The following is a 27,305-nucleotide window of genomic DNA, read 5'->3' on the forward strand; positions in this document are numbered from 1 at the left end:
ACTCCAACAGAAAATGAATTGTTGTGCTTCAGTGACCTAAGGAAGTTCAAAGCTACTAAAGCAGCAGCTCAGCTCAAGTGAGCCAGTGCTTACGAAGAACACATGCTACCAGTTACACACTTGGAGACTAATTTACAGTAGTGCTGAGTGCTCACAATGCCAGCTGCAGCCAAGTGGAATGGTAGGAGATCAGCACATCAAAACACCAGGCTCTTTGATTTAAAGATTATCCCGAGGCACAGAAAGACTACCAGTGGGATGAAACTATGGAAGACAATGACTGTCAGTAAGAATCAAGCATTTTGGGAAAACAAGTTGAAGCCAACAAAATAATCTGATCTGTGTCCCACTCCTCAGAAAGGCATAAAACTCAGCACTCTAAGTAAGAAATGTCTGTAGAGAATAAAAAAATAATAAGTGTTGCAGTAGCATTTCAGGGGGTAGTTTTTAAGGTGACTGTGGGACAGATGCTTGATGGGTGTACGTAAGGGAAGGCTAATATGTTGTCCACCTGGTAGAACCCATCTCTGCAAGTGGTTGGTGTAGGAATTCTTGTATTCCTGCAGAAGATAAAGCACAAGCAGATACCCACATACACAGCCCTGTAACCTTTCTGTCCGGCTGTTCAGCAATTTCCAAATCTGCATAAACATTATAAATCATATTTTACTACAAAATATATTCTCTCTAGTATCCATAAATATGTCAGTTTGTTGCAGAATCTTGATTCGAGAGTATTTCTATGCCCTCATTTAGTAATTGCCTCACCTACTGACAGCTACAGCTCTATCAAGATGATCCTAGTGATACTCAATATATAGTTAAATAGTAAATCCATGTCACTCTCTACTCTTTCCCCTTTCCAACCAAGAGGAAAATGTGACTAAAGCTTGGTATTTTTGGTAACCACAGAGGAATTGAGTACATGCATATTAAACACCAGCAAAATGTTACAAGTGCTTTGAGTTTGTAAATTAGCACATTCCCAGTTGTGTCAAACTGCAGGCTCTGGATTGGATCAGTGATCTCCACAAACGTGTGAAAATGAAGCAGAATGTCATAGGTTAGCAAGCATTTCAGGCTATTTTGTCAGGCTGGAAAGATTCACTGGTGACCCTCTTTTTAACTTTTCTTTTACCCTTCCTTATCCTCAAGACCATATAACAGTAGATAATTCCTTCACCTGTGCCCTGCTATTTCTCTGTTGTGATCAATTTTTTCTGCTTCCAGAAATGCAGAGAGAGTCTGAGTAAACTGGACCACACCAGGATGTAGCAGTAAAAAAAACCCCTCATTCTGTTGGATGTAAAACATAAAACTGGGAGAGAGAACTCCTTTGTAGCTCATCCAATATTTTTAAGACAAAAGTGTCTCCACCTGTCCTATCACTTAATAAAAAAAGTTGAAATATACACATCTGGAAAGTAGGATGCTCCCAGAGCCTGTGAGAATCATTGGAAATGAAGCTTTTCTTTTCTCTTCTCTTTTATTTTTTCTTTTCTTTCAGTGTGACCCACGCCATAAATCTTTCAAGCAGTAAACTCCCAAAGCCACCCTGACTGCAGTTGCCTTCTGAATGCAGGCAATGTACTGCAGAGGGAGAAAAATCACAAGTTAATACAGCCTCAAATGCTTTAGATAAGTAGAGGCTTTCAGCTGGCTAGAGAAATAGATGGAGGCAATGTATTTAACCTGGGAGAACAACTCCAAGGTAAGCTTCCCCTTGGAGACTGGACACAGAGAAAAACAAGGTGATTCCACAACGTAAATAGGATATTCAGAAGAGGCTTAGAGGACAGCAAGTGGAAAGGAGGTGCCATTTTCTAGTTCTTCAGGAAAGATAGTCTTTCATGCCTCCCTAGTCACTGAATGCCAAATACTCTGATAAGTACATTGCTAGTATGCTAAAACCCCAATTAAATAGTTTATCTCATCCCACCAATGTGAAGTCTCCTACATTGCAGTAACACATTTTGAAAGAACAACATTTATGGTTCTTTGTAGAGAGGAGATGGATATAAATGTATATGATTTCTTTGCTGTGTTATGCATTAATGCTTGTTATCAGTTGTTACCAGAGCTGAGCAATTTGTGAATATGTTATTTTAAGCCACTGCTGCTGCAGCCTGTAGATGTCTTTAGTTTTGCCTATATTTATGCAATTAAGCAGCATTTAGGGTTCCACTGCCAGGGGTGATTTCTGTGGTAATGTGTTGTGAGCTTCTCTCCAGGACAGGCTTTCAATAATACAAATCCAGATAAAGCTTTATTGTAAACACACTATTGAACCTTGAGGATGAAATGCACAAGATTCAAGCACTGAAAATAAAGGCAGGTTGGGTATCTGTCTTCTTGTTTTTTCTGTGGCTGGCTGAGCAAGCTTTGCTGAACAGGAAGTGATCTTGATATGAATTTAAGTAGAGTTGCATTTTGTGTGCCCTAAGTTTCACATCTTTCCATATTTTCTCTGGCTGTTAGTGAAAACTGCAAGAAAAAAAAGCTATATTCTGATAGTCTCTGAAATATATATACACAAATTTGTATATAGCTTCTCATATGCTTTGGCATACATTTGAATAGAATGGACTGTAGGTCCTACATGTCCTCAATGTTCCTTGTAAGAAATTGAAGGAAGAGGAATAATTAGAAAATAAACATAAATAAAGATACTTAGAATTAACAGGTTTCTCTAGGATAAAGGAGAACTTCATAGCAGTGCCATTAAAGTTTGCACGTGGTTAATGTTTATGGGGAATCATAAAGCTGCATGCAAACCCTTGTGCAAAGCTCCCATTGAGGCCTACAGAGGATGTTTAATGGCATTTAGTCATAACAGTCACACTTTGCAGAGGAGCTAATCAGCAAATTGATAAAATACATTGAGACTACACTTGCTTAGCGTGAAATATAAGTAAATGTCTAAACAGTGGTTATGTCTGACCAGAATGAAGATAACTCAGTTTATTCTGTACATCCAGGCTCCCAGTTGCAGTTCCTATAAGCCTGATCCACCTTGCCCAGTAGCTCAGACTGCAGCTGCAAATCAAGAGAAGACCAGTTAAACTCAAGAAAATGCATGTCTTTCTAAACACCAGTCACATTAAGCAACTTAATGGTTTTAACTGATGCACTTGAAAAAGAAATGTGGTGAGAAATTTATGCTTTTCCTCAGTTGGTGTACAGGGAAAATACCAGATAAGATAGATCAGGTAGAAAGTTCTACCAATTGTAGTTGAAGAATCTGGACACAAAATATTTGCAGAATTTTTTTGTTTGTTTTAAAGTGCAGTAATTAGACCTGTTGTAGCTGTGTCAATGTGTACATGTTTTGAGGATACTGTACTCTCATCTTTCAGGGAAGAAGGTCATGGCTTGCAAAAGAAAAAATCAACAAGGAGCCTACCCCTCATCCCTGAACAAGTATAGCTGCTTTCTGAGTGACTTAGATTGGTATATTTGTAGAAGGGTAGTCCTTCATTCTCTGAATAACCAGATTATAAAACAGTAGGCATTGCTGAGGGCAAGAAATCAAACCCGATCTTCTGATGCAATATGGCAATTCCTAGAGCACTACCACTGGTTCATTTCCATACAAAGTCCTTCAAACAGCAAGATAAGAATTTCACCCTCCCTCAGATATCTCTGTCAACACAATTTGCATTGCATGCAATATTTATTACATCCTTCCGGCATTCCACATGACTTGTCTCACACTGGCATCTGCACATTTCCAGGTGCATGTCATATTCCCTGACAGGTTATGAAGGAACCCCTTGGCAAAAGAGCTCCAAGAGGCAGTTGTGGGACTTAGTATCAAATTGTATAGTTGGGATTATACTGAGACTGTAAGATATTATGAATTAGCTCTGTGAAAATACCCGTTCAAGGCAAAAATTAAGACACAGCAGTCATTCCACATTAAGAACCAATATGGCACACCGATAGCTAATTGACTGTTATTGTTTAGTATATTTGCAGAATGGAGCATAAGGAAACAATTAAGCCTGCATATTGCTTATAAGCTGTAAAGTGATTTTTGAAAATCTTGTTTGATAGAAAATAAGAGCAGCTTCCAGCCTGCTAAGTAGGCAATGCAGTTTTCTTCCGATCTTATGTCACTTAAGTAGCATTTAAGATCAGAATACACACTCTACCCCTGCTTTTATTGTCAATTATCTTCTCTTTAATGAAACTGCATGATTTAGAGGCAAAAAACAATCCCACACTTCTAAAAAAGTTAATAGAACAGTAGCTGTTTACTTTGAAGTGTTTAGTAACATCAGAACAACTTCCCTTCAAACAAAGAGCTGGATTTTAGTCTATTCCCTGAGCAGCATTTTCTATTCAAATATGTGTTAGGTAGCCTTTTCCCCCTAGTTATTGGAAAGTATGCAAAACAAATACTAAAAAAATGTAGTTTTCATTTCACTGTAGAAAGCACAGAAATGTAGGGGTTTAGCAAAAGTAAATTCTCTTTGAAATAAGGAACCTCCAGCCAAACTCTAGATGAACGGGAAAAAAAGGAGATATAAAGCAGTTTTCTCCCCCGTCAGCATGCTAAGCAGAGGATTAACCCTTGATTTCTAGCAAATATGTTAGAGCAAGATGAGGTCTTTATGAACTGAGAAGTAAAGACAAAATATGCTCCATTGACTGAGCTCTGGAAATAAAATACCATCCCTTTTGGTAAGTTTTAAGGGGGTTTTCTGTGTCTTTTTTCACTTGTTTGGGATGAAATCTATTAGTATATAACCAGACTGTGGACATATCATCATCATACCATGTATTTTATATACTTACATGTAGCACGTATTTTTTGTCATCTCTTGAATGTCCTAGAAATGCTTTCTGCACCCACCTCCCCCTTTTCAAAGAGTCCATCACAGCAAAACATACTTCACCAGTGCCAAAAAAGATATGCTGAAGCACGTTGCTAGGTTTCCTTCTGTTCCAAAAAGCTGCCTACATGTGCAGCGTATCTGCCCCTAGCCATGACTTCTTTTGGGAGTACCTTACCATCTCCTCACTGGACTGGGATGCACCTAGCAAGGGTTGTATTCATTTGTCTGCCCCCAGCACTAACTTCACCAAAATGCTTCCTAATGGCTTCTGAGCAGCCTGTCCATCTGGAACCCCAAGGTGAACTGACAAACTCCTCTGCAGCAGAGCACAGCCAGCAGCTCCTTTTTAATTTGAGCTGATCTGCCTTCTGTGCACAGCATTGCAACCGCTACTGAACTGCCTTTGCCTGGGTGCTCCTCCTATCCCTCCTTCCTTGGCATCATCACCTCTATTTTTATGCTTCTGGCCATTCCACAGTGACACCAAAGGTGCTAGAGGATGATCTTGTGCTCTTTCAGACACTTTTGGACCATACTGGATCTCTCTAACTATGCCAAAGGCCCATACGCATTATTAAATCTGGAAAAATACTTGGTAACTATTCTAAATTTAATGCACCTGCACACCTTGAGCTGCACATATTCCTAATGATTCACTTTCTCTGACTCTAAACAGAATTATTCAGTGTCCTCTTCATCTTGAGGTTTTAACATAGCTTTCACCTTAGCTTGATATCCCACTCCCAGTGCCCTGCTTGGAGCTGTTCCATCTTGGTACAGTACTGAACACTTTCTTCACTGGGGCCTCCTTCTGCTGCAGGAAAAGCAGTATCAAGTGCTGGCTTTGTGCTTGAGGTTCCCTCTAGCCCTAATTTCTACTGACAGTGAAACTCCTCTTGTGTCACACTGATGGCCAGAAATGTTTTTGGGGGGTTGGGCTTTTTCTGTTTGGTTGGGGGAGTTTTCCCCTTTTTTTTTGAGAATATCTCATGAAATTCATGGTGAAGGTTGTTAAGGGGCTGATACTTCTTTCTCATATTAGGGTCCTGATCCCAAAACTGAGCAGTGCAGGATGATCTATACCTTACAGAGTAATTGAATGAATATTTCACTTATGACTTTTTGCCTGATGTTTCTGAGGTATTATATTTTATAGAGGCCTTGACACTTTCAGGACAAGTGTCAAAACCTGATTATAATGTCTTTTGACAATATTTCTATTAAAATATATAGGTCATCACAAACAATATTTTTGACCTTGTACTTTTTTGAGATCTGAGAGTGCACAAGACTTTACAGCAATCTGTCAAAAATATGACTTTACCTCTAACATGAACTTAAAATTGTTTCTACAGAGCCATTTTTATCCTTTATTTTTAAAACAAAAGGAAGACATGTAGTATTTGTCCCAAAGTTTAACTGACAGCAATAATTATGGCTAATGAAGACAATGGGACAACATTTTATGAAAGTTTGTCATTTTGACATGACTGAATCATCTGATGTGTTCTATTTTAAGTGGGGATTTTATGTTAAAATAGCCATAGCTTGCTACCATCACTGGTAAAAGGGTTAAGGTTATTGCAAGGTGTTCTGGTTTGACCAAATCTAGAAGTATATCCTCAGAGAAGGAAGGTCACAACCACCCCTCCCCCACCAGGTTCAGGAAAAATAAATTTTCCTCGAAGGAAAGTGAAAGAGATAAAAACTATTTATTTAACAAACACACAGGAAAAGGGATAATGATGCTAAATAATAAAACCTCCCACTCTGCTGAGAGAAACCTGGGAAAATTTCAGAGTCCTTCCGTAGATCTCTCTCTCCCCCTCCTTGGAGCTGGGATGGGGTGGTGGGCCCACCTCCATGGCCAAGGCCTTGGTGGAAAGTCCTCCCAATGTATTCTGATGTTGAAACAGTCCAGCAGAGAGAAAAGGAAAAAATGGAGTCCCAGGAAAAAACCAATGTTCAACTCTCCGGCGGAAAAGGAGCTGAGAAAAAAAACTGCCGAAAACTGGCTGGAAAGAAAAGCAAACCGTGTGCTTCCCTTCCCTCTCGCTCTCCTGCTACAGCTGAAAAAAAGTCTCTGTCTCTGTGTGACCTTGAACAAGCTGCAAGCTGCTTTGAAAAAGTTTTGTTCAGTTTTTCCTTCCCCCTCTCAGGCTCAGTTTAAAGGCATAGAAAGGCACAAAAATTAATTTCTGGGCATAGGGCAGCGACATGGGATACACATCATAAAGTCACCCAAGACACAAAGTCTCTCTCATCTGGAGAGAGAGCAGGTAAAACCCAATTTCAAAGCTTCCTTCTTTATTACTAAATTAGATCTGGTAACATCTTCGGTGTCATGCATTATGCATTGACATTCTGGCAATTAATTACTAGCTCATTGTTCAAGATTCAAGATCTGTTTTTAAAATTTACTTTGTATTGCCAAGTGTCAGTTGAAAGTACCTGGTGTTATTATGGTCAAATATTTTATTACAAGATGTTCTAATAATTCAACACAAACAAGAAAGTAACTTACCTGGAATGTTTTTATGGAACAACTTTAAAACAGGCTGATCACTACATACTCTCTTCCCAGATGAAAGCTTTAGAAGTTGTTTTTTAATCCAAGTTATTCTCATTAATTCACATAAATTTTTTCCATATTTGATTTATTACATTCAGTAAGTCTGTCCAGCCTTCACTTGGAAATACTAAAAGATATGTGATGCCTCACTTTTATGAATTATTAGCTACTGGAATAACCTTAATAACTTTTACTTATGTTTTTACTTTAATGTCTAGCATTGTCTTCAAATATATCATACGCTCTCTAACCTGGTATTTGATTAGAGGGAGTCACAGATCTTTCAATAAACAAAACAGCAGTCAGAATCGTTAAAGACCTGGACCAACTCCTAACCTCCAACTGAAAGTCTGTGCAAATCCCCCTGTAATTCCCAGGGTATTTATAATAATTTGGGAAAAAAAAAATTCTGTGTCCTATAGAAAGCTGATATATAGATAGCCCAGTGGCTTAAGAAGAGTAGATGGAAGATGTGGTTTGTGTACACATTCACCTACCTGTTGACAAAAAGCATACATTTTGAGAAATAAGAGGGGAAAAAAATATTACGAACTCCATAGCACAAAAAAAAAAAAAAATCTTAATTAAAAAATCTTAAACAAATTTCTCAGAGGCATTTTTATCATAGTTCTCATTGCAGAAATATTGTAATAAACAATTTAGTAAAAACATGTGTTACCTTGGAACCCAGTCCCCATTAGGAAGCTGTTGGTGCCTGCCCAGCTGCCACCCCAGAAGAGCTCTCATGTTCTTTGGAACATCTGACAGCCCCCTGTATCAACACCATAACAAATTCACAAGAAAAAAAATTCAGATAGTGCAGTATTCAATATTTATAAGTGAAAAACTACTCTTAGAGTTATCAACTTATTTTGCCTCTATAACCAGAGTTCATAAATTATATACTAGTCAGTAGCTCAGCTAAAATATTCCATCCAACATCTTATGATTTGTAATAGAAAGAAGCATAAAATAATCATATAGGAAACAGCAAAATAGAAATTTTACACATCTAAATGCAATCTCTAGCAATTCAGGTCTTTTCTCATGCTAGTAACAGAACTGCTTAGATTTAACAGCAGAAGACAATTATATGTCACAGAGTGGCCTAATATAAAATGAGAAACTTGTAATATCTGCAAGAAAAATGACATTATTAGCATTCATAGCACAACCAATAATGTACTATATTTCCATTACTTAAGAGTAGCATTTTTTTGATGTATTCAGAGCAATTCTGGATATGAAGGTCTAATTCCTGGACACAATCTTATTACAGCACCCGAGACCTACAGGACTATTGCTGCCTTTCCTGTGCTCACAGGATTTGTGGGCACAGGCTGTGAGGACACATTCATGTTTAATTATAATGAAAATGTCACATAAAGAACAAGAAGGGTGTTAAATCACCATAAAAAGATTTAAACTGGAAGCTGGTAAGGTTTTAGTAACATTCTGTTTGTGAATTATGCTTCCAATAACACATAAATGCATTATGGAGCTTTAGCTGGTATAGAGCAGTTTCTTACGGTTTAATGTATTTGAAAAGAGAATGGCTGTACTTTGTGGTAACAGAAATACCAATTATGAATCAAACTCTTAGTTTAATTCACTTAATGATAGCTGCAGTTAAGGCAGACGTTTAAATGCTTAAATGCTTTCTCTTCAGTTTGTGAAGAGAGACAATATTCATTCCCCATATTTATGGGAGTAGAGTAATGGAATCCCTCTTTTTCCACAGGGATAGGACCAAGCCATCGCTGCTCAGCCAAGTGCCCTCATAGAGCCTGTTCTGTCACCTGGGCTCCAGCTTCACCAGGGGCCAGCTCCTGCCTCTCCCCTCACCAGAGAGCCTCCAGCCTTTCCTCTCATCCCAGGACATCCAGCATGCACTCTGCAGGCGAGGGTAGTGGGGCACTTCGAAGGGTGCTCCCACTTCTGGCTCCTGGTGTTTCAGCTGTCCAAGCCCAGGTGTTGGTGGGAATCTCTGTGAGGAGTAGTCAGGGCTGCCCTGTGCCCAGCCTGGCCAGTTCTGGCCAGTGCCAGCACAGCTGAACCACTGGAACAACAGACTGAGGGGGGAAACTGCAGGGTGTGAGGAAAACCGCAGGAGAAATGAGTACCTCGGAGCACCCAGGCTGGAGGGGAGGAGATGCTCCAGGTCCCTCTGCGGTCCCCAGAGAGACCATGGCAGTGCAGACTTTTCCCGAAGGAGCAGAGCCTGTGGAGAAGATCCACGCAGGGCAGGGGGGAAGCACGAGCTCTCGGCTGTGCAAGATGAGGATGGCACAGGTGCTTGCTCTGACAGTTTCACGGGAATTGTTCCTGCAAAAACCCAACCCGCTGAGCCCACCTTGTCTCAGCAGGTGAAAGCTGATGGCCTCAGGCAGCCTCATGTAAAAAGCTACTCAGTCTTCAGATTCTTCTTCATTTGACTGACTTAACGAAGAGAGGAAGAGGAGCAGCTCTGTTCTTCCAGTACAATCACCACAATAAAAACTTGTGGGTTTTTTTTTTTTTAATCCCATGGTGATGTACTGAGTTCTAGCTCTAGACAGTACCTCTGCAAGAAAAATTAATATGCTATGGAGAATGTGGAAGAAGGGATAATTATTGTATCAAGGGAAGCATTATTCTGTTAAAAAAAGGCCTCATCATAAACCCAACCAAAGGGGAGCCATGAGAGAGCCTGACAGCTCAGATTTGTCCTGACTGCTTCTTTTAGGATTTAAATAGCAGCCTTCAAACTCAGCACCCGTTCCTGTATCTGCTTTAGCTGGAAGTGAGAACATCCAAAATTTACACAGATGGACACCTTTTGGCCTCAGAACCACTGCCAGCCCTTCAAAAGCCACAGCTATTCTGCTCCCACAGTTCCATCACTGAGAAGGCATCCACAATATTTCATGTAGATTTAATACTAAATGAAATATTGATTAACCTTTTCATCTTTAAATTCTGTTTAGCATTTTATCTCAAATTGGCACCAACCCCCCACATACAACTGGAAAGATTTCAGTCACTAAATCCATGACAGCTGCAGTTAAGTAAGTTGCCTCACAAAATCACAATTAAAAGTTTATTTGCATTGTACATATTCACCTCTCTTACACTCTAAATTATCTTGCAATTACAGGGGTACAGGAACTTTTTAAGAGGTATTAAAGGATTTGAACCTGCATTATCTCATCACTCTTACCTAATCAGTCAATAAATCAATGCATTTTGTATGACTGGGCATGCCTGGCATATTCTTCATGGCTGTCTACCCCAACAGTAAAACTCACTTTAACATCCTGGGCATTTCGGATCCCACACTTAAACCTCCAATGCAACACACAGCCCTCACACTGCAGCATCCCATCTTTAAAAGCCCACAGGAGTATTAACTGAAACCAGCCCCCTGGCCAAGCACATGGTTTGGGATTTTCCTTCCATAGGCTCCAGCTCCACCTCCAGGTACTTTAATCCACTCCCCACCAAACTCCTTTGAAGGAACAATGTGCTGATACATTAAGGACCTCTCTGAATAATAGTCACACTTCTGTCTTAGACTATTGCTTCCTCCAAGACTCTACCTTCTCAAGCCCAGAAAAAAACAACACAACAAACACACAAACAAAACAAAAATCCACTAAAAAATACACTTAAAAATAAATTTTGAAATCTTATCAAAGTCTGTTTTCTGTTATGTTAACCACTGGCTAGTCAACATCCTTTCCTGGCTTTAAGGAGAGCAGCTGCCAAGAAATGGCCTTCAACTTGCTTACACTGCAGAGGCTTTTTTAGAGACATTCCCCTGCAAGAGACAAGTTCCAGCTGGATGTTATTTTATGTTATTCCCATATGTAAAACATCATAAAATATACAAGTTACTTTAGCTTTAAGCAAAGTGCTAAAATACAAAGACCAAAACTTCTCCTCTATTAAGAGGGCAGTATATTAGTTCTGCTCATCTCTGCTTTTACTGAAACAAGTGAAGTTACAGCTCACTTCACATGTCCTTAATCATTATTCTCTATTGCACATTCAAGTTCCACCTTATTAGTCCGACACATTTTTTCCAGGAGAAACTCCCATCTGAATGGGAACCTCACATGTTTAAACAAGAGGGAGTCCCACCAGCACCCATCTCCTCTCACCCCCTTCTTGCTCATGGAGTAATGAATCTTCGCAGTTCTTATAGTTCCATAATTATGGGTATAAGATGTAGGACTTCCTCCTATTTTTAGATAGTGACAGCTCATCTCAAAAGGTTAAAAAAAAAAAAAATTCACATCTTATTGTATGCAACACCCTAATAAAAATGCTATGTATCAGCATAACAGGCAGTGTGCAACTCTGACAGTTCTGCTTGTGGAAGGAGTTATGCAAAGCCTCCTGGTGTCAGGCAGCAAGAACAGCTCTTCTCTTGCAGGAGAATCAAGTATTCCAGATATTTAGCACTGCTTTCCCTTGTGTCAGCAGCTTCTGGGAACAGTCCATGCAAGCAAAGGAGGCACACACTTTCCATCTCTCAGCAGTGGTATACTTGAAGAAAGGCACACAGGTTTCAGTCTGTATGTGCAGAGAATAAAACACAATTAGCAGGCAGGAGAGAACTGTAGAAACGTCTCTCAGGCACATCCTTGTTCAGTCACTTTGTTTACTAGAGTTGCATTTGTGACACAGGAGTACTCAAGGCTGTGGGCTCAGAAGGGGTCTTCAGAAGCCTTCCAAATTCCAAAGGCATGAGATGGGGATAGTTCTACATGTCCAGAGTTATCTGAATGAAGCAAACATCTAAAAAATTTCCTTTAACTTTGTCTATGTCATCAAATATACACAACAAGATCGCTGCATCTCAGCAGTCTGTGCTGACACCTCACAGAGACCAGCAGAGCATTCTCAGTTGCACTTCCAGTTCTCCTTCTCATCAGCATCTGAATTGGTGTGTAGTGAATCCTTTGGGGAGTAAGAAGAAAAAAAAAAAGGCAACAGATTTATTTTGTGCTCACTTCTCTTTCATTCCTTCCTGCAAGAGGAGGATCAAAGAATCCCAACCCATCCTTTCACCCAGAGGGCCCAGCAAGTGTTACACAACCCCAACACTACAGTAGATATTTTGTCACCAAGAGCTGCTCTGCAGTTTCATCTCTCTTGCCACTGCAAGTGTTGATCTTGCTTAGGAAGAAAAAGAAACATCTCGGTGTGAACATGTCTATCCTGGTTGCACAAGGCAGGCTTTGCTAGTGTGAGATTTTTCTTTACCTGGCTTAGAAGCTGATGACGTCTCAGCTGTCTGTAGAACTGCAGCACAGCAGGATCAGCTCTCACTACTTTTGGGTCAAAATCCAGAACACGGAGACCTGCAAGGCTTCGGGCTCGGGAGAGGGCTACATAAGCCTGCCCACTTTCAAAGACACGAGACAGGGAGATTTCCACACAATCTAAAGACATGCCCTAGCAAAGGCACAAAGAGCTTTGTTACAGAGCAAACAAACAAGAACATTGTGCTGTCCTAACACTAACCTAACCCGTGAGTCTGTACAGGGTACCATCTTTGGTATAAGGTTTTGATTTTAAAAAAGGGAATCAGTAGAAAGCAAAGGCAGTTTTCCACTGTCAGGAAATTGCTAGTAGATAGTAGGATCCACTAACTGACTCCAGTGAGCCTCTTGTTGTGTGAAACTCCATAAATCCCATCTAATTAACACAGCAGGGAAAGAAATCCTGCTGGTTTCACTCCTAGTAGTTAACTGGAGCAGGCACCATTCTCAAGCAGTCCTCAGGCAGACCTGAGAGAGTTTGGGTAAGGCCTGGCCAGCCCTGTCTCATGGGTTGTCCCAGGTGCAGCAGAATTTACAGAATGGCCTGGTTTAAACTGTGGCATGGGAACAAACTCGCAGGCCTCTAAGACCAATCATGAAGTCTTCTGGAAAGGAAGGAACTTCTAAAACATTACACTGTTACATTGAAAGTTATATTGAAAAAATCCCCACAGCACAGCGCCAGAGGGCGAGTCCAGCCCAAAGAGCACAGCTGTGGCACCAGCAGCTTCCTCAGTTATGCTGCAGAGCTCAGGGTCCCTAATGCTGGTGACTCTCAGGGAAACACTACTGTCATCAGCCCACAGTGGTAAATAATGCTGCTTTATAGTCCAACACCAACTCTGCAGATGGCAGTGCCCTTACAGAAACCCCAGTAGTACTGACAGCCCATCTGTGACCCTACAGGCAAGCATCACAAGCAGAAGAGATGCTATCTCTCTGCAGCTAGACACATATTCTAGAGTTCCCCTCCAATAAGGGCCTTTCAGCTTTCCCTCCTGTTTCACCAGCAATGCAAGCTCACCCAGGAAATAATGTTTATAATGGTGTAAAAGTCTAAAGACAGCTGACACCCACCTGGCTCTTGTGAATGGAAATGGCCCATGCCAATTTTAAAGGCAACTGCTGACGACTCAGATGAATTCCTGAGGGTCCTTTGAAGACCCATTTCTCCATTTTTATGAGCTGCGTGACCCCACAGAGAAACCTCACTTTAGGCAGCCCTGTAGGAATGGGAGCAGGAAAGAAACAGGGATGTGTTCCTGACGCTCAACAGCCAGGATGTCAGCAGCTTAAGAACACCTTTTTTTTGCCTAAACCAAACCTAAATCCACAGACAGTATATAGCATGTCCTGAAATGATGTTTGACACCTACTTAAGCAGGAGAATTTAAGTCAGGTATTTTAGCAGTTGAGATGCAGAGAAAAATACATTTTCCAGGTACCAGAACATTATTCTTTGAGAAAAACAAACAAAAATCCATCAAAACTTGCTTCAACAGAACAAACAGGAAATTGAAAAGAGCATACACATTTACATACAGAATACAGAAGAGAGAACACAAGAGGCCTACAGATAGCTACAGCTGATGCAGTGCATGACATCACAGCTCGTGAGAGCCCCAAGCTTGCAGAGATCTCCCTGCTTTCCCTCAAATTATTACCAAGCTGTAAACAAAATTAAGAAGTCATCAGCCACCAATGACAAACTGTTTTGCTATTTTCCCACTTCCTTCAACAAAAGATCAAAAGGCTTACTTACCCTTCTGTTCACTTTCAAATCCTGCAACAACACCTCGTGCCCCATTCACCAGCCCTCGAGACACATCCAAATTCTTTGCTAGCATCACCTACAGCAAAAAAGAAAATTCTTTAATGCACTGGTTCTACTGCCTGTTCAGCCACCTGCAGCTAAACTTCTTGCCAGAAAGCATAAGCACATCAGGCTGATTTGGCCAAATCATCCTATCCTGCCTATTGCAGCACCATCTCCAATTTGATTGAAATTGTTTCACAGCCTTTCCTTCCTAGGATTCCTAACTATATCATTTGACAGCACTGAACACTTTACTTGAGCTATTTCTGTCCACAGCTGTGAACTCAGATCCAGGGAGCAGTTTCCCCTTCCCCAGGCACCAACCAGCCTATGCATATATAGATTCTGGGAACAACTAAGGAGCAAGTTTCCAAAGCAGATAGTGCTACTACTAAGTACAATCCCACATCCTTTCCACTCTGACAGCCCTAGCTCAGAGCAAGGTGCCCAGTCCAGCAAACATGACAAGCTGTGCTATACCTTTACAGGCTGGGACTCCTGCTGTACCTGGAGCTGAGACTGCAGGCAAGGACTGCTTGTGCTCTCTGCTACTGGAAAGCTTCCAAATTTGATGGGACATGTCTGTCAAAGCCACAGCAATCACCACTGTCCCCAGGACATGGACCTGTACTCACCCTCTATCTGGGTAAGATTCTAAGCAGAACAGATACAAAGATTGGGAGTCTTCTTTTGGCCTGGCACAGCCATTCTAGATTGAATTTGCATTCTATATATTAATCTACTCTATACATTTCTCTGACATTCCTTTATTTTTCTTATGCCATTTGATCTGGTCTATCATACATGTATGTACACACTTACCTGAGCTCCGAGCTTTAGCTCAACTCTACCACCCACAGGACACTGAGCATCAATTAACTTCCCTAGCATTGGGTCACTATCCAAAGCCTCAAACACGTGCACTTCTCCTGTTAAGGAAAGAAAGACAGAAATTGCAACCATTGAACATATTCTACACAGCATTTCAGGAGGTTCAGCATTTATTTCTAACAGCAATTCCTCTTTTAATATCCATTTTGCTCTGCTGCTAGGACATCCTCACACAAACCTTGTCACATCTAACAGCAGAGAGCTCACTATTGCCTCTCTTCCCTATATAACTTCCAGAGCATGAGAAGGCACAGGAATCAAAGGTCAGCAGTAAACAAGATCTGGGCAGACAGCATTTTGAGCAGTTTCACTTACTACCAACACCAGATCTCTAAAGCAGAGTAAGGAAGAATCCAAGGGCCAGCAAGGGAGGCAAAAAATTAAGTAGCCCTTAATTCAAGTCATGGCTGGAGAGAGCATGGCCTTTCTAAGATGCTATAGAAAGAAAAAGCAGGGGTGTGGAGGCAATAAATTACCCACCCCTACCTCACAGCAAGCCATGAGATTGCTGTCTGTTACAAACCAAATAGTGACATTGTGGATTTTTAAACAAAAAACGGTGAACTTTTTCCCCAGACCGCTCAACTCCAACGCACAGGGCTTGGACTGGTGCTGTTGTGCATGACAGAACACACTAGTTCCACCTGACACCCAGGACCCCCATTGCATCCACGCAGAGCTCAGCCCCAAAGCCAGCAGTTTCCCCACAGAGTTCACCTGGTAGCTGGTGCAAGCGTCTCTCATTGGTTATTTCTACATCATCTTTATGGGTGCAGAGCCGCGTAGCCAGGATCCCATCACGCTCAGACCTGTGAGCAGCCGTCTGCATCAGCTGTCTGGTGACCTCCTCTGTGCACCTGGTAGGCAGGAAAAGGGAATTATTCTTTAAAGTGAACAGATTTGAGCAGCAGTAACCTCCACACAGCTGGATTAGTCTGTGCAAGATGCAGGCCTCCAGAGAGGAAAGAAAAAGATACCTGCATAAAGTCAGACAGCAGAGCCAGAATGTGCCCCAGCCCTGTCCTGGCCACTGCCAGCTCAGGATCCTTTGAATTAATTCATAGAAATTGCAGAGAGACCCTAGGAAGTGTCTTTGCTTACCAGAGCAGTATATATGAAACCCGTCTACATTAACTAAAGCATTTATAGCTTTTGCCCACAGCTACACATTCCTGATGGAACACATAAAAGTGACAAACTGCTCTTTCCTCTGCTCCATCAGTGGGGAGCAGGGATTACAAAGAGAGAGGAGCTTCCCCTCACCTGCCCAAACGGATTGCATTCAGGAGCGAGACAAAGGTCTTGTCAGTCTGTCTCCGCACTTCAGTCAGCTCCATGTTTATGTGGATGCATTTTCTCCAGCTTTTTGCCTGGAAAGATCATTCTCTTGTTAAGAAAGAGGCAGATGTGAAGTATGAGAATGAGTTTAGGAACAGTTTTGTACCTGGAAGCAGAACTTGGTTTCTTCATTAGCCTTGCAGACTGGGGGTAGCTGTAAGAAATCCCCACAGATAATTAGCTGAATTCCTCCAAAAGGTTCATCCCGTTTTCTGACTGCCCTGAAAGGGATGGAAGAAAAGTTTTGAATGTCCTCCAGAACCTGGACATAGTCAGGTCCCAGAAGTTACTTCTTAATCTATCAGTATATTCAAACATAGACTACCTGCAGTGAAAGATGTTTATCCCCAGTTGTGTCAGAAGAGCTCAAATAATTAAGCAATGCTAGTAGTGCAAGACATTAAACCTGCTTTGCTTACCTACCCCCGAGGTCATTTACCAGTCTTGGTTGCTTAGTGGCTGTCATACTACAGCTACTTCCCTCTACAAGAGGGACCTTCTGGGCACAGCTGTATATTCTGGACTCAGCTCTATAGACAACACTTAGCTCACAAGATGAGGAGAACAACCCAAACAGCCACAGCTGTGAGCGAGGAGGGGACATGACCAAAACCTATCTCATGGTAAAGGTCTGCCCAGATACTATGATTTCATACTTCCTTACAGTTCTGTACCAGCAGCTGCCTTGTATCCATTCACAAAACTAAAGAAAAGGAAGCAGCCTGGAAGTTTAGGGAAATTCATTTCCACTAGTTGTTTGACCTGACAACTGCTCACCTTGCCACTGCCTCCAGCTTGTCAAAGAACTTGCCATCCACCATTGAGATCTCATCGATAATTAAGTGCTGGCAGGCCAGCCAGTGCTGGCGCACCCCCGGCCTCTCTGCCAGCTGAATGCACTGTTCCAGCGGTGCCTTCCCAGAGCCAATCCCTGTCAGAAGAGAAAAAAGTAATGCTTTAGGATGCTCCTGATTCTTTGGGAAGGGAGTGAGAGCCCCCAGCCCCTTGCTGTCGGGCAGGCCATCACCTGCAAAGGCATGGAGAGTAGTGCCACCGATGTGACAAGCTGCCACTCCCGTACTGGCTGTAGCGTAGGTGATGTTCGGAGGGAGGGAGCCCACGATTTTCTTCAGCAGGAACGACTTCCCAGTTCCTTCGAGGGAGAAGCAACGGGTCAATGGCCAGGAGTTTCCCCGGGGAGCCGATGAGAGTCTCCAGGGCCCCTCACCTGCAGAGCCGGTAAAGAAGATGCTCTTCCCGCTCCTCACGGCGCCCAACACCGCCTCCTGCTCCGCCGAGAGCCTCGCCGGGGGCCGCCTCTCCGCGCGGGGCACCTGCGGGACAGGCGGGGGTGCGCTGTGAGGGCAGGGCCGCTACCCGGGGCGGCCCCCTCGCCCCGGAACTCACCTCCGCCGGGCGTTCCCCCGGCTCTTCGCCGGCGCGGCGGCGGCCGGGGCCGCACAGCAGGTCCCGCTCCTGCACCGGGCTGATGACGGAGAAGGACGGCGGCGGCCGGTCCAGCAGGCGGGGACGGCGCGGCTCGTCCCGCGACCCGGCGGCCACCTTGAGCCGCAGGAGGCGGAGGAAGCGGCGCAGAGCGTCCGGGGGACAGTCGGACAGCAGCACCTGGGCGCCGTCCGGCCCCACGCGCACCGCCGCCCGCCCCTCGCCCGCGAACCGCGTGAAGAGCCTCACGGCGTCACCGACCAGCGCGAAGCTCAGCACCGCCGCCGCCGCGCCGCTGCCGCCGGCCACCCGCAGCACGGGCTGCCGCAGCTCGTTGCGGCCCAGCAGCACGGTCGCATCCCGCATCACACGGCGGCGCGGAGCGAGTCCCCCCGGCAGCGGCTGCTCCACGGCCGCCGTGCAGCGCAGCTCCGCCGCCTCCATCGCCCCGCCGGCCGTTCAAACGCGCCGCGTGCGCCGCCGCCAATCAGCGCCGGGGCTTTAACTCGACGGCCAATAGCAGGCGCGAAGAAAGGGGCGCGAGGCGGAGCGCCGGGCGGGCCAATCAGCGGCCTCGCCGGCAACACGTGGGCGTTGCCATGGGCGCGGGACGCGCGGCGCCGGCGCGGCCATGGCCGATCGCAGCAGCGACAGGGGACCGCCGGACGCGCTGCAGAACCGCTTCCACAGCGAGCGGGCCAACAAGGAGCGGCAGTGGCAGCTGGTCTTCACGAAGTACACCGTGAACCCCCTCCAGCCCGGTGAGGCCCCGCGGCCACAGGGAACTGGCGTAAAGCGCCGGGCAAGACAAGCGGTGAGGGGAGCAGGGAGGGCGAAGGCAGGCCCGCAGCGCTCAGCTGCACGCCGGAGACAAGCAGCTTCACCCAAGCACGGCAGCAGTGGCCAGTGAGAGGGGTAAAGCTGCAAAGGGCAACTGGTGGTCCTTCCTGTTGCCTGAGGAACTGGTCTGCACACTCAGAACGGAGACATGACCCATTTGCCCAGATGGTGCCTTTAGTAACCACATAGAAGTGAGGCAACTATTTAGGATGTGGAACCTACAAATTCTGTGTAAATACAGAGCCAAGATGGGGTAGAGGACCCCAACACTATACCATGTTCCTTCAGCTCCTGGTCTGCTTCCTCCCTGCCAATTCACAGTTTGTGCTAGTACAGACAGGTGATGTGAGTATTCTTTCAGGTCTAGGTTTTGCAATAAATCAACAAAGGAAAATAATTTCCTGAGACTCGGCACTCTGCAGGCCACCCCTTGGGTGGGGCGGGACTCTGATGTGGTGAGCACAGGCAGCATCCTGTAAAAGGGCCTTTAGCACACTTAACGCCATTCCCTTCCTACAAGTTGCCATTAGTCATTATTTGTAACTCATTATCTTCTATTCACATGCAGTTCAATAATACATATTCTACACCTGGCTGTGATGCCAAATTCACATAGAAGTAAATCACCTGCCTCATTTCTTTCCAGTTCACATGGTTGCTAGGAAGCCAATGTCTTGGCATGAAAACGTACATGAGCCAACAGACGGTAAGAAGTCTCTCAAAAGCTTGTGATAATTACGTAAGAAAATTAACACGTAAGATTTAATAATTGTAATCAGTCTAAAATATCATGTATGTGTAAACGCCTCTGTGATCATATAAGTAAGTTAAATGCTTTTATGATTGTTGTTTGTAAAGCAGGTTTTTTTCCACCTTAAGGCCCTTTCCCGTTACTTTCCATTTTCAGCACAAGTTCGCATTCATGCAATTATGCTTTTATTTTTGTTTTTAATTAAAATAAATATATGCTGTAAAATACATTTAATTCCTTATATTCATACTATAAAATTTTGCTTGAGAATCTAAGGGGAAAACAAAAATACCTAGAAGCATGTTCTATATGTACATGTTGCCTGGCATTGCAGAGTCTACCTAACCACCACACAGGTTAAACTGCTGAAATGGCTGCCCAGTCTTTGAGTACTGTAACGAGAACCCATTTAACAGTTGCTCCCTTATTTCTAAAATGCTAATTTTGCCTAAAAATCTTGATGGGTCAGGTAAGGTTGGCCTGTTCTAGTCAAGGACTGAGGAGGGTAGAAAACCAAACCAGGGAAAGACTGCAGGCAACTGAAAAAGTCAAGAGCTGTCATGGAGCACTGGTTTGTACTAGATGTGGTGTAGGAAAAGTAAGATGGTGCAGTACAGTAGACAGGGATACCAGAACTAACAGGACAGTATTGTCAGGCAAATCTTGAAACTTCCTCAGGAGATATTCAAGTAGAAACGTCACCATGCATTCTGACAATATCATCACAGCAGCACAGAGGCTGCCTCTACCTTGGCTTTCTTGTTATGGCTTGGAGAGCGTTAAGATTCTAACACATTTTAACACAGGTGCACAGGTGACTGATTTTTAAACACGCTTTCTTTCATTTGTATCTGTGTCTCGTAAAACAACAGATGAATTCCTGAATCTTCTTCACCGTGCAGTACTGGTGCCAAGAAAGAAATATTCAGAGCCACAAACTGAAAGCCAAGAAATTGGCTGGAACACAACACCTTTGGTGAGTAGGGTGCTTAAAGATTCAGCTCTTTACAGGATTCAGAGATGTTAAGCCTGTCACACTGAAAAATACTCATGCAGGAAAACAATTTGTGACAAACAAGGAAAACAAGAATTATTAGGAATGAGCAGAGCCGTTCACAGGTAACAAATTTTTAAAGTTTACACCTAAGAGGACTCTTCACACAGGCACAGACTTGTGAACAGAGGAGCAGTACACTTCCCCTGAGAAACCCGAATGCAAAACATCTACGGTGACAGTGACAGTGCACTGCCAAATGCCACAGGTGTACTCAAGGCTGTTTATTAAAGCATTCAGCCATGAGAAATGGTGTAGTGAGCAATGTGAAGTAATGTACAGAAGTACTGTGAAAAGAAACGTGCTGCTGCACAGCGTCTTTCAAACAAATTGCAAGCAGAACCATAAAATTAATAATCACATAAGTATACCCAAAGCAGATACACCAGCGAGGATTCATCTGGGGAAGTGTGAATAAACAGGAAGAAAAGAAATATGATTAACAAGCTGAGACATCAATCATATCTGACAAACAGATGATCACTGACTTTGTAGATTAGTGTTTTGAGAAAGGCAAATTTTGGCCTGTTATAAAGAAAACTAAGATAAATAAGAAAATAAGACAGTCTTCACTGACTTCTCATATTACACATCAAGTAAACTAGTTACTCATGACAAGGGTAGAGACAGACATCCCCGCCGGGCTCTATGATATTAAGGAACTGCTGGTAGAATTAGTCTGGCAGGGAAGATGCAACTAAAATTGTGTGTAGGGGAGCAAGTTCAATGTTTAGAGTCAGGACTCATGATGTTGTTTAATTTGTTAAGTTTTCCTTTTTCAGCAGGTTTGACCATGACAAAGCAGTGAACAGCACAGTGGTACCCTGCTCTTCTGTCATTTGGACATTTCTCAGCAGCAGAACTCTGTGCATCACTCTCCTCAGGAGGGACTACTACTATTAATTTTAGTAAAAACACATGACTGTTTGTCATTTTTGTTTCCCAGGTTCCTTTGGACCGTACTGACCGCAGATTCTACTTCCCACGCCGGATAACTGAGATTACGATCCATGGCTACCCTGCGCCACGGGGAGAGAAGTCTTAAGGACTACTATGGGGGGAAAGCCACAGATAGAATGTTAATGACATCTAGTGTGTTAGGCCCTGCTCATTATCTAGCCAGTCTGGCAGATTTCTGGTGAGAGACAATAGAAAAAAGAAAACCTCAATCTGTCCAGATTTGCAACCTGACAACAGTGACACAAATAAATCTATCTGCAAGGCTCTGTATTCGTCTCACTGCTGTTTCTATACCCATCTACACAAATAGTCTAAAAAACCACTCTAACATCTCAAAAATTTTCAGACTTCTTTCGACATCGGCAACATGACCCAGAACTCAAGGTCACCAGCTTCATCTTAACAGTAGTGGTGGAAAAAGCTGTCAGAATGAAGGGAACAAAGGGCAGGCTTCAGCCACCATTCACAGAACAGCTAAATATGAGTTACACATAGTTCTGTGCAAACCATTTAATGCATTCACACACCAAAGATTTAAGTAGAAAACAATCCTTCAACAAAACACACAGTAAGAAGAAATTAGTGATAAGGCACTGGTTTCCACTGACTTCTTTTCCTTGCCATTGTAAAGCATCCAGCTTGCTCCAGAGTTAGTTGCTTCATGACAGCAGAAACTCATCTTGCAACACAAAGAAACACAGGAACCACACTGGGGAGCATAGTCCTCTTAACGGGCTCGGTTCTTCATTTTCTGCCTCGCTCTCTTTCCAGGTCTCTTCTGCAAAAAATAGGACAGATTCAGATCTTTATTTTCATGTTCTCCATCTTTGTTCTAGCTCTATAGCTTGGGGAGGATACCCAGGAGAGAATATTTGTCAGTACATCTGGAGAGGGAGGTTTTGGCATACCGGTAGCAAACAGCACTTTTTAATTCCCCTTCTCATTTTCCTGCTGATACCAAACCAGTCCTAAACTCTGTTAGTAACTGAATTATGCTTAGCTCCCAAAGATAGGCATCACTTCCAGATGCTGGAGGCACCCATCATGTGCTCATCTCTCCCTGCCAGACATGGCCTGGCTTCCTAGCCAACCAGGATTATTTTCATGAAACATTTTACTTACATTAAGGGCTTTTTTCCCTCCTTTTCCTCCTCTTCCTCCTTTCCCTGGGCCTTTGTTGTGAGCCACTTTTGATTGGAAGCTGGATACATCATTAAAACTCTCCTTTGTGTTCCATTTTGAGCCCTTCTTCTTCCCACCAAAACCAAACTTCTGATTTTTGTATCGTCTTTTGGCATTTGGTCTGAAAAACAACCAACCAGCATCACTGCCTATATTCCTTGTTGCAGAAAGCTCTCGAAACAGACATATATATTCATGGTCTCCCATCAACCATCATAAACCTTTCCCCTCATAACAAAGATGATGCAGAAATCAGCACATTTCAGTCTCTGTTCCATTTTGGCCATAGCTTTCTTCTCTTTAGGGGCAGAAAGCCACCTTGGACTTACTTTAACACTAAGCAGAACAGTTTTCTTGTTCCCCAAAATTATCCCCTGAGAAGACTGAAAAAATCAGACATTCTGTGTTTAACTATCTTTTGTTTCTGGTCTCACCCCTTCTTTGTCCGTTGACTTGCATTGCCTTTCTTATTCCCCTGAGACGATGTCTGCTCTTCATCTAGAAAGTCCAGCTTGTCAGAGAGACCTGCAAGAGTGAAGACATCACAGCTACACCTCAGAAAATACTAATTTTCAATCTAAACAAGTAATAGCAACGGGTCACCCTCACTGAAGAACAGCTGCTTGGGAGGCTTTTCACTGCCACTGGCACACGATTCTGCACAGCAGCAGCTGGCCAAGCTCAGGGCCGAGAAGTAGGGACGTAGTGACCACATCACATTGCCCTACACTGCTCACACACCAATATTGCCATTACACATTTGCTCTCTTAGACAAGTTGACTTTACCTTTCTGGTATTTCTTGACTGCATTCAACATATTTTTCTTCTCTTTTTGTCTCCTCTGCAGAATCTCAACTTGCACCTGAGATTAGAAGCAGAATGTTAGTGTTGTTTCTTGCAGTATCCCATACTTTTTTTTAAGGTATCCTATCTTTTGCTCTGTTTTCCTTCAGAACAGCTAGACAGAAGACTAGACAGATTCTGTATGTTTTAGCCAGACTCCTGTCTGGCTCCTGTGGTCTCACTGTTCCAATTCCTCACTCAGGCTCTAAATTCTTGTCACAGATCCTTTTGTACATGTCCCTTTTGTAGCTCCTCACCTTCTTGCCATATTTTCTCATTGCACGGAGTTGTTTTGCTTTCTCAGACCTTTCCATTGCTTCCTGTTTACTCTTAAGCTTCTGTCGAATCTGGTAAGGGAATAGAAAAAACAAAATTTATCAGTAACACAAAAGAAAAAAAGGTAATTTTATGATTACTGTACAGTCCCAAAGTCAGGATTTGTGAGCTATCTATGAGTGTAAAAAAAGAAAACATCTCTCAATCAGATAATGCCTATAGGCATAACATCCTTTCAGCTCAAGGAACAATTACAGAAATTCCTGAACTGATCTGTAGCCAAAATCTGGCTAAAAAGACAAAACTCACACAAGAGAAGACAAAGCCTTATAATGGGCTCTAATGGAACTGAGAGTATCTTGCCAGTCTATTTGGGTGTATAAAGAAGACTTGCTTGTTTCTTTCTTGTCATTATTAAAAGTAAAGCACTGAAGAAAAGTCAACAATCCTGTAGAAAACATCTTTTCCATTCCCTCCTTGTTCACAAACATTTTTCTAAGGATGCTGCATTACGAAGGATTACAAAGATTTCAACACATCTTCATAATTCAGTGTGTGACTCCACTGGGAGATAAGAACTGTTCTTCAAATGGAAGTCAGCAAAAGAAGAGAACAGTAATGTGCAGGATTGACTTAAGCCTTAGCACGACCTAATTATTGTTTTTCATCTTCTCTAGAAAGGTTCCATCAGAAAGCAAAAGTGACCCAGTCATACATGAACCTTTAAACTAGACTCCAGCTCATGTTTGTTTAACTTATACAATGTAGTCTTTTTTCCAAATCTAAACCAAAAAACAGAGTTTCATTTTGAGCAAAGACTACAGTCAAGAAGCAAGTGTGTGAAAGTCTTATTTCCTACACCAGTCTGATTCTCCAAGACAGATTCATTCAATAACATACAGTTTAAAATCACAGAAAACGAGAACACACTGACAAGAAACAAAAGGTGATACTTAAATAGGAAAAAAAGATTGCATTAAAGCCACAGTCAAGTGCAAGTCTTATGACAAAGAGCAAAAACACAGGAAAGTTTACATCCACTGTTACACATACCAAGAAAAAATCTCCTTTTCTAATTTATCATCCAACCTGTTATAAAAATCCCCACATTGCACTGAAATGCCTAAACAGAAAGAAATCTCCTGTCACAAAGTTTCAAACACAATCACTGTCACGGGAATCAGAAAAGAGATGAAGGCCAGTATACACAAATTGCACCTTAAATTTACTCCCTACCACAGGCTAAAACACACACGTTACACAGGAAAGAAAGACATTCATTGCACGTACCTTCTGCATCTGTTGGTCTGATTTGGCCATCTCTGCAAAGTAATCATCCGGCCTCCTCGTAGGAACTTGGAGCTTATGCAGCCTAGGGAGGGCTTCCAGGACAGCTGCCTGCGCCTGCCGGTAGCTGGGAGAGAGCACAGCACAGCTGTCACTGCAGCGGCTCTGTCACTGCACTGACTCTGTCCCCACACCACTCTGTCACTGCACCAGCCCTGTCACCGCACTGGCACTGGCACTGGCACTGCACCAGCCCTGGCACTGCACCAGCCCTGTCACCGCACTGGCACTGGCACTGCACCAGCCCTGGCACTGCACCAGCCCTGTCACTGCACCAGCCCTGTCACCACACCGGCACTGGCACTGCACCAGCCCTGTCACTGCACCAGCCCTGTCACTGCACCAGCCCTGTCACTGCACCAGCCCTGTCACCACACCGGCACTGGCACTGCACCAGCCCTGTCACCGCACTGGCACTGGCACTGCACCAGCCCTGTCACCACACCAGCACTGGCACTGCACCAGCCCTGTCACCGCACCAGCCCTGTCACCGCACTGGCACTGGCACTGCACCAGCCCTGTCACTGCACCAGCCCTGTCACCACACTGACTCTGTCACTGCACCAGCCCCGTACCTGCGTGTCAGGCACCTCACAGTGCTGACACAAACTGCTCACACAAGCAGGCTGATACTGGGATCTGACAAGCATGGGTCCAGAATTATATCAACATTCTGTCCATGTCCAGTGCTACTGAAAGCAGCTCAGGTGGCAGTACAATATTAACACTTATATCTTGCACATATACATTTACCTTATTTCCAGTTAAAGTTTTACATGTTGGAATATAAAAGGCTAAGCAAAACAAGAGAACTGTAAGAACACCAAAACAAACCCACAAAGAAAAATCCATATCTTGTGTTAAAGTCCTGCTATCAAGGAGCTTTTAAAATAAACTTCTAAGCAAAGGATCAAAGTCTGCTATGAAGAGGGAAATTCTTTATTTTCAGTCACACGGCAGCTAAATATACTAGCACTAATTCGTAGTTATTCTGGAAAACATTCAGAGCCATCGAATGCAAAATAACATAGCCCAAGAGTGCCACCATGACAGCCAGTGTAGCAGTCTGTAGCACACTAGTGAAACATAACTCCAAACCCGAAGCAGCATGCTGGGACACTACATGAAATTTCTCTTTGACACTTACAAACTCATCTCTCTCTGGAAATCGTTCTCAGGGTCAACGGCAGCAGACGTAGAAGCACTCTGAGAGACGGGGTCCGCGACCGGGCCCAGAGTCACGTCCAGCCTTTCCACCCACGCGAGCTGCTGCCTGAATTCGGCCAGGCACTGCTTCAGGCCGTCCTGTGAAAGGAGCACAGCTCTGTACAGCACCGCACGGACCGGTCCGCGCGGCTGGCCCGGCTCAGTATCCGCGCCACACCGCGGGCTGCTCTCGGGGCCGCCGGGAGAAACCCGAAATCCCCAGCAGTGCAGGGCACCGGAGCCCGCCCGGCCCCGACTCCCGCGGCCCCGCCGCGCCTCCTGCGCCCCGCACCTGGCGCTGGGCCCGCGGGCCCGGGCCGGGGTTCCCACGCCGCAGCCCGCGCATCCCCGCTCACCGTGTCATTGCGCCGCTTCGGCCGCTCCTCCAGCACCACGTTGAGCCCCGGCTTCAGCGCGCCCCTCGCGAAGGCCTCCTGGAGCTGTGAGAGAGTTCGGTCACTCCGCGCCGCCGGCACCGGGCGGCCCTTCCCCACCGGTCCCGCCACCGCGGCCACGGGCTCACCTCCGAGTCCGAGAGTGAGGAATCCTCCGAGTCCGAGCCGGAGTCCGAGAAGGACCCACGCCGCGCCACCGCTGCCGCCATCGCTGCCGCCGCCGCCGCTTCCGGCCGC

At 44.0% G+C, this 27,305-nt stretch overlaps 3 protein-coding genes across 4 annotated transcripts; 1 reads left to right on the forward strand and 2 right to left on the reverse strand.

Annotated features, from left to right (window-relative positions):
- Positions 1 to 10,315: 10,315 nt before the first annotated feature.
- On the reverse strand, positions 10,316 to 18,657 carry PIF1 (PIF1 5'-to-3' DNA helicase). The gene is made up of 11 exons (XM_048313370.1): positions 18,175 to 18,657; positions 17,795 to 18,101; positions 17,545 to 17,698; positions 16,874 to 16,988; positions 16,693 to 16,799; positions 16,147 to 16,286; positions 15,361 to 15,467; positions 14,485 to 14,572; positions 13,800 to 13,945; positions 12,664 to 12,855; positions 10,316 to 12,357 (listed from the first exon to the last, which is right to left on the reverse strand). Exons 1-11 carry the CDS (start codon positions 18,655 to 18,657, stop codon positions 12,301 to 12,303), a joined length of 1,896 nt encoding a protein of 631 aa, XP_048169327.1. The 3' UTR covers positions 10,316 to 12,300.
- A 168-nt stretch (positions 18,658 to 18,825) lies between these two features.
- Positions 18,826 to 22,086, forward strand: FAM183A (family with sequence similarity 183 member A). Of its 2 annotated transcripts, XM_048313266.1 has the most exons (4): positions 18,826 to 18,974; positions 19,700 to 19,759; positions 20,677 to 20,780; positions 21,805 to 22,086. In XM_048313266.1, the coding sequence occupies exons 1-4, from the start codon at positions 18,845 to 18,847 to the stop codon at positions 21,901 to 21,903; spliced, it is 393 nt and encodes a 130-aa protein (XP_048169223.1). In that variant the 5' UTR covers positions 18,826 to 18,844; the 3' UTR covers positions 21,904 to 22,086. The 2 variants fall into 2 exon arrangements, with proteins under 2 accessions (XP_048169223.1, XP_048169224.1); XM_048313267.1 differs by lacking the exon at positions 19,700 to 19,759.
- Positions 22,087 to 22,313: 227 nt separating this feature from the next.
- On the reverse strand, positions 22,314 to 27,300 carry EBNA1BP2 (EBNA1 binding protein 2). The gene is made up of 9 exons (XM_048313265.1): positions 27,197 to 27,300; positions 27,030 to 27,113; positions 26,615 to 26,772; positions 25,411 to 25,534; positions 24,102 to 24,191; positions 23,788 to 23,863; positions 23,435 to 23,525; positions 22,941 to 23,121; positions 22,314 to 22,596 (listed from the first exon to the last, which is right to left on the reverse strand). The coding sequence occupies exons 1-9, from the start codon at positions 27,275 to 27,277 to the stop codon at positions 22,546 to 22,548; spliced, it is 936 nt and encodes a 311-aa protein (XP_048169222.1). The 5' UTR covers positions 27,278 to 27,300; the 3' UTR covers positions 22,314 to 22,545.
- Between the last annotated feature and the right edge of the window lie 5 nt (positions 27,301 to 27,305).

The sequence above is a fragment of the Corvus hawaiiensis genome, chromosome 9 (genome assembly GCF_020740725.1).
Source record: "Corvus hawaiiensis isolate bCorHaw1 chromosome 9, bCorHaw1.pri.cur, whole genome shotgun sequence".
Classification (NCBI taxonomy): Eukaryota; Metazoa; Chordata; class Aves; order Passeriformes; family Corvidae; genus Corvus; species Corvus hawaiiensis.

Bases quoted from the DNA above. Each gene is read 5' to 3' on its own strand.
- PIF1 (XM_048313370.1), bottom strand. From the start codon at position 18,657: ATGGAGGCGGCGGAGCTGCGCTGCACGGCGGCCGTGGAGCAGCCGCTG. The intron at 14,573-15,360 runs GTAAGTGTGTAC...TTTTTGCTGTAG, and splicing joins AGCTAAAGCTCGGAGCTCAG to GTGATGCTAGCAAAGAATTT. The intron at 13,946-14,484 runs GTAAGTAAGCCT...CCATTCCTACAG, and splicing joins ATTTGAAAGTGAACAGAAGG to GGCTGCCTAAAGTGAGGTTT.
- FAM183A (XM_048313266.1), top strand. From the start codon at position 18,845: ATGGCCGATCGCAGCAGCGACAGGGGACCGCCGGACGCGCTGCAGAAC. The intron at 18,975-19,699 runs GTGAGGCCCCGC...ATTTCTTTCCAG, and splicing joins CGTGAACCCCCTCCAGCCCG to TTCACATGGTTGCTAGGAAG. The intron at 20,781-21,804 runs GTGAGTAGGGTG...TTTGTTTCCCAG, and splicing joins GCTGGAACACAACACCTTTG to GTTCCTTTGGACCGTACTGA.
- EBNA1BP2 (XM_048313265.1), bottom strand. From the start codon at position 27,277: ATGGCGGCAGCGGTGGCGCGGCGTGGGTCCTTCTCGGACTCCGGCTCG. The intron at 27,114-27,196 runs GTGAGCCCGTGG...ACTCTCTCACAG, and splicing joins CCTCACTCTCGGACTCGGAG to CTCCAGGAGGCCTTCGCGAG. The intron at 25,535-26,614 runs GTAAGTGTCAAA...GCTCTCTCCCAG, and splicing joins TTCCAGAGAGAGATGAGTTT to CTACCGGCAGGCGCAGGCAG.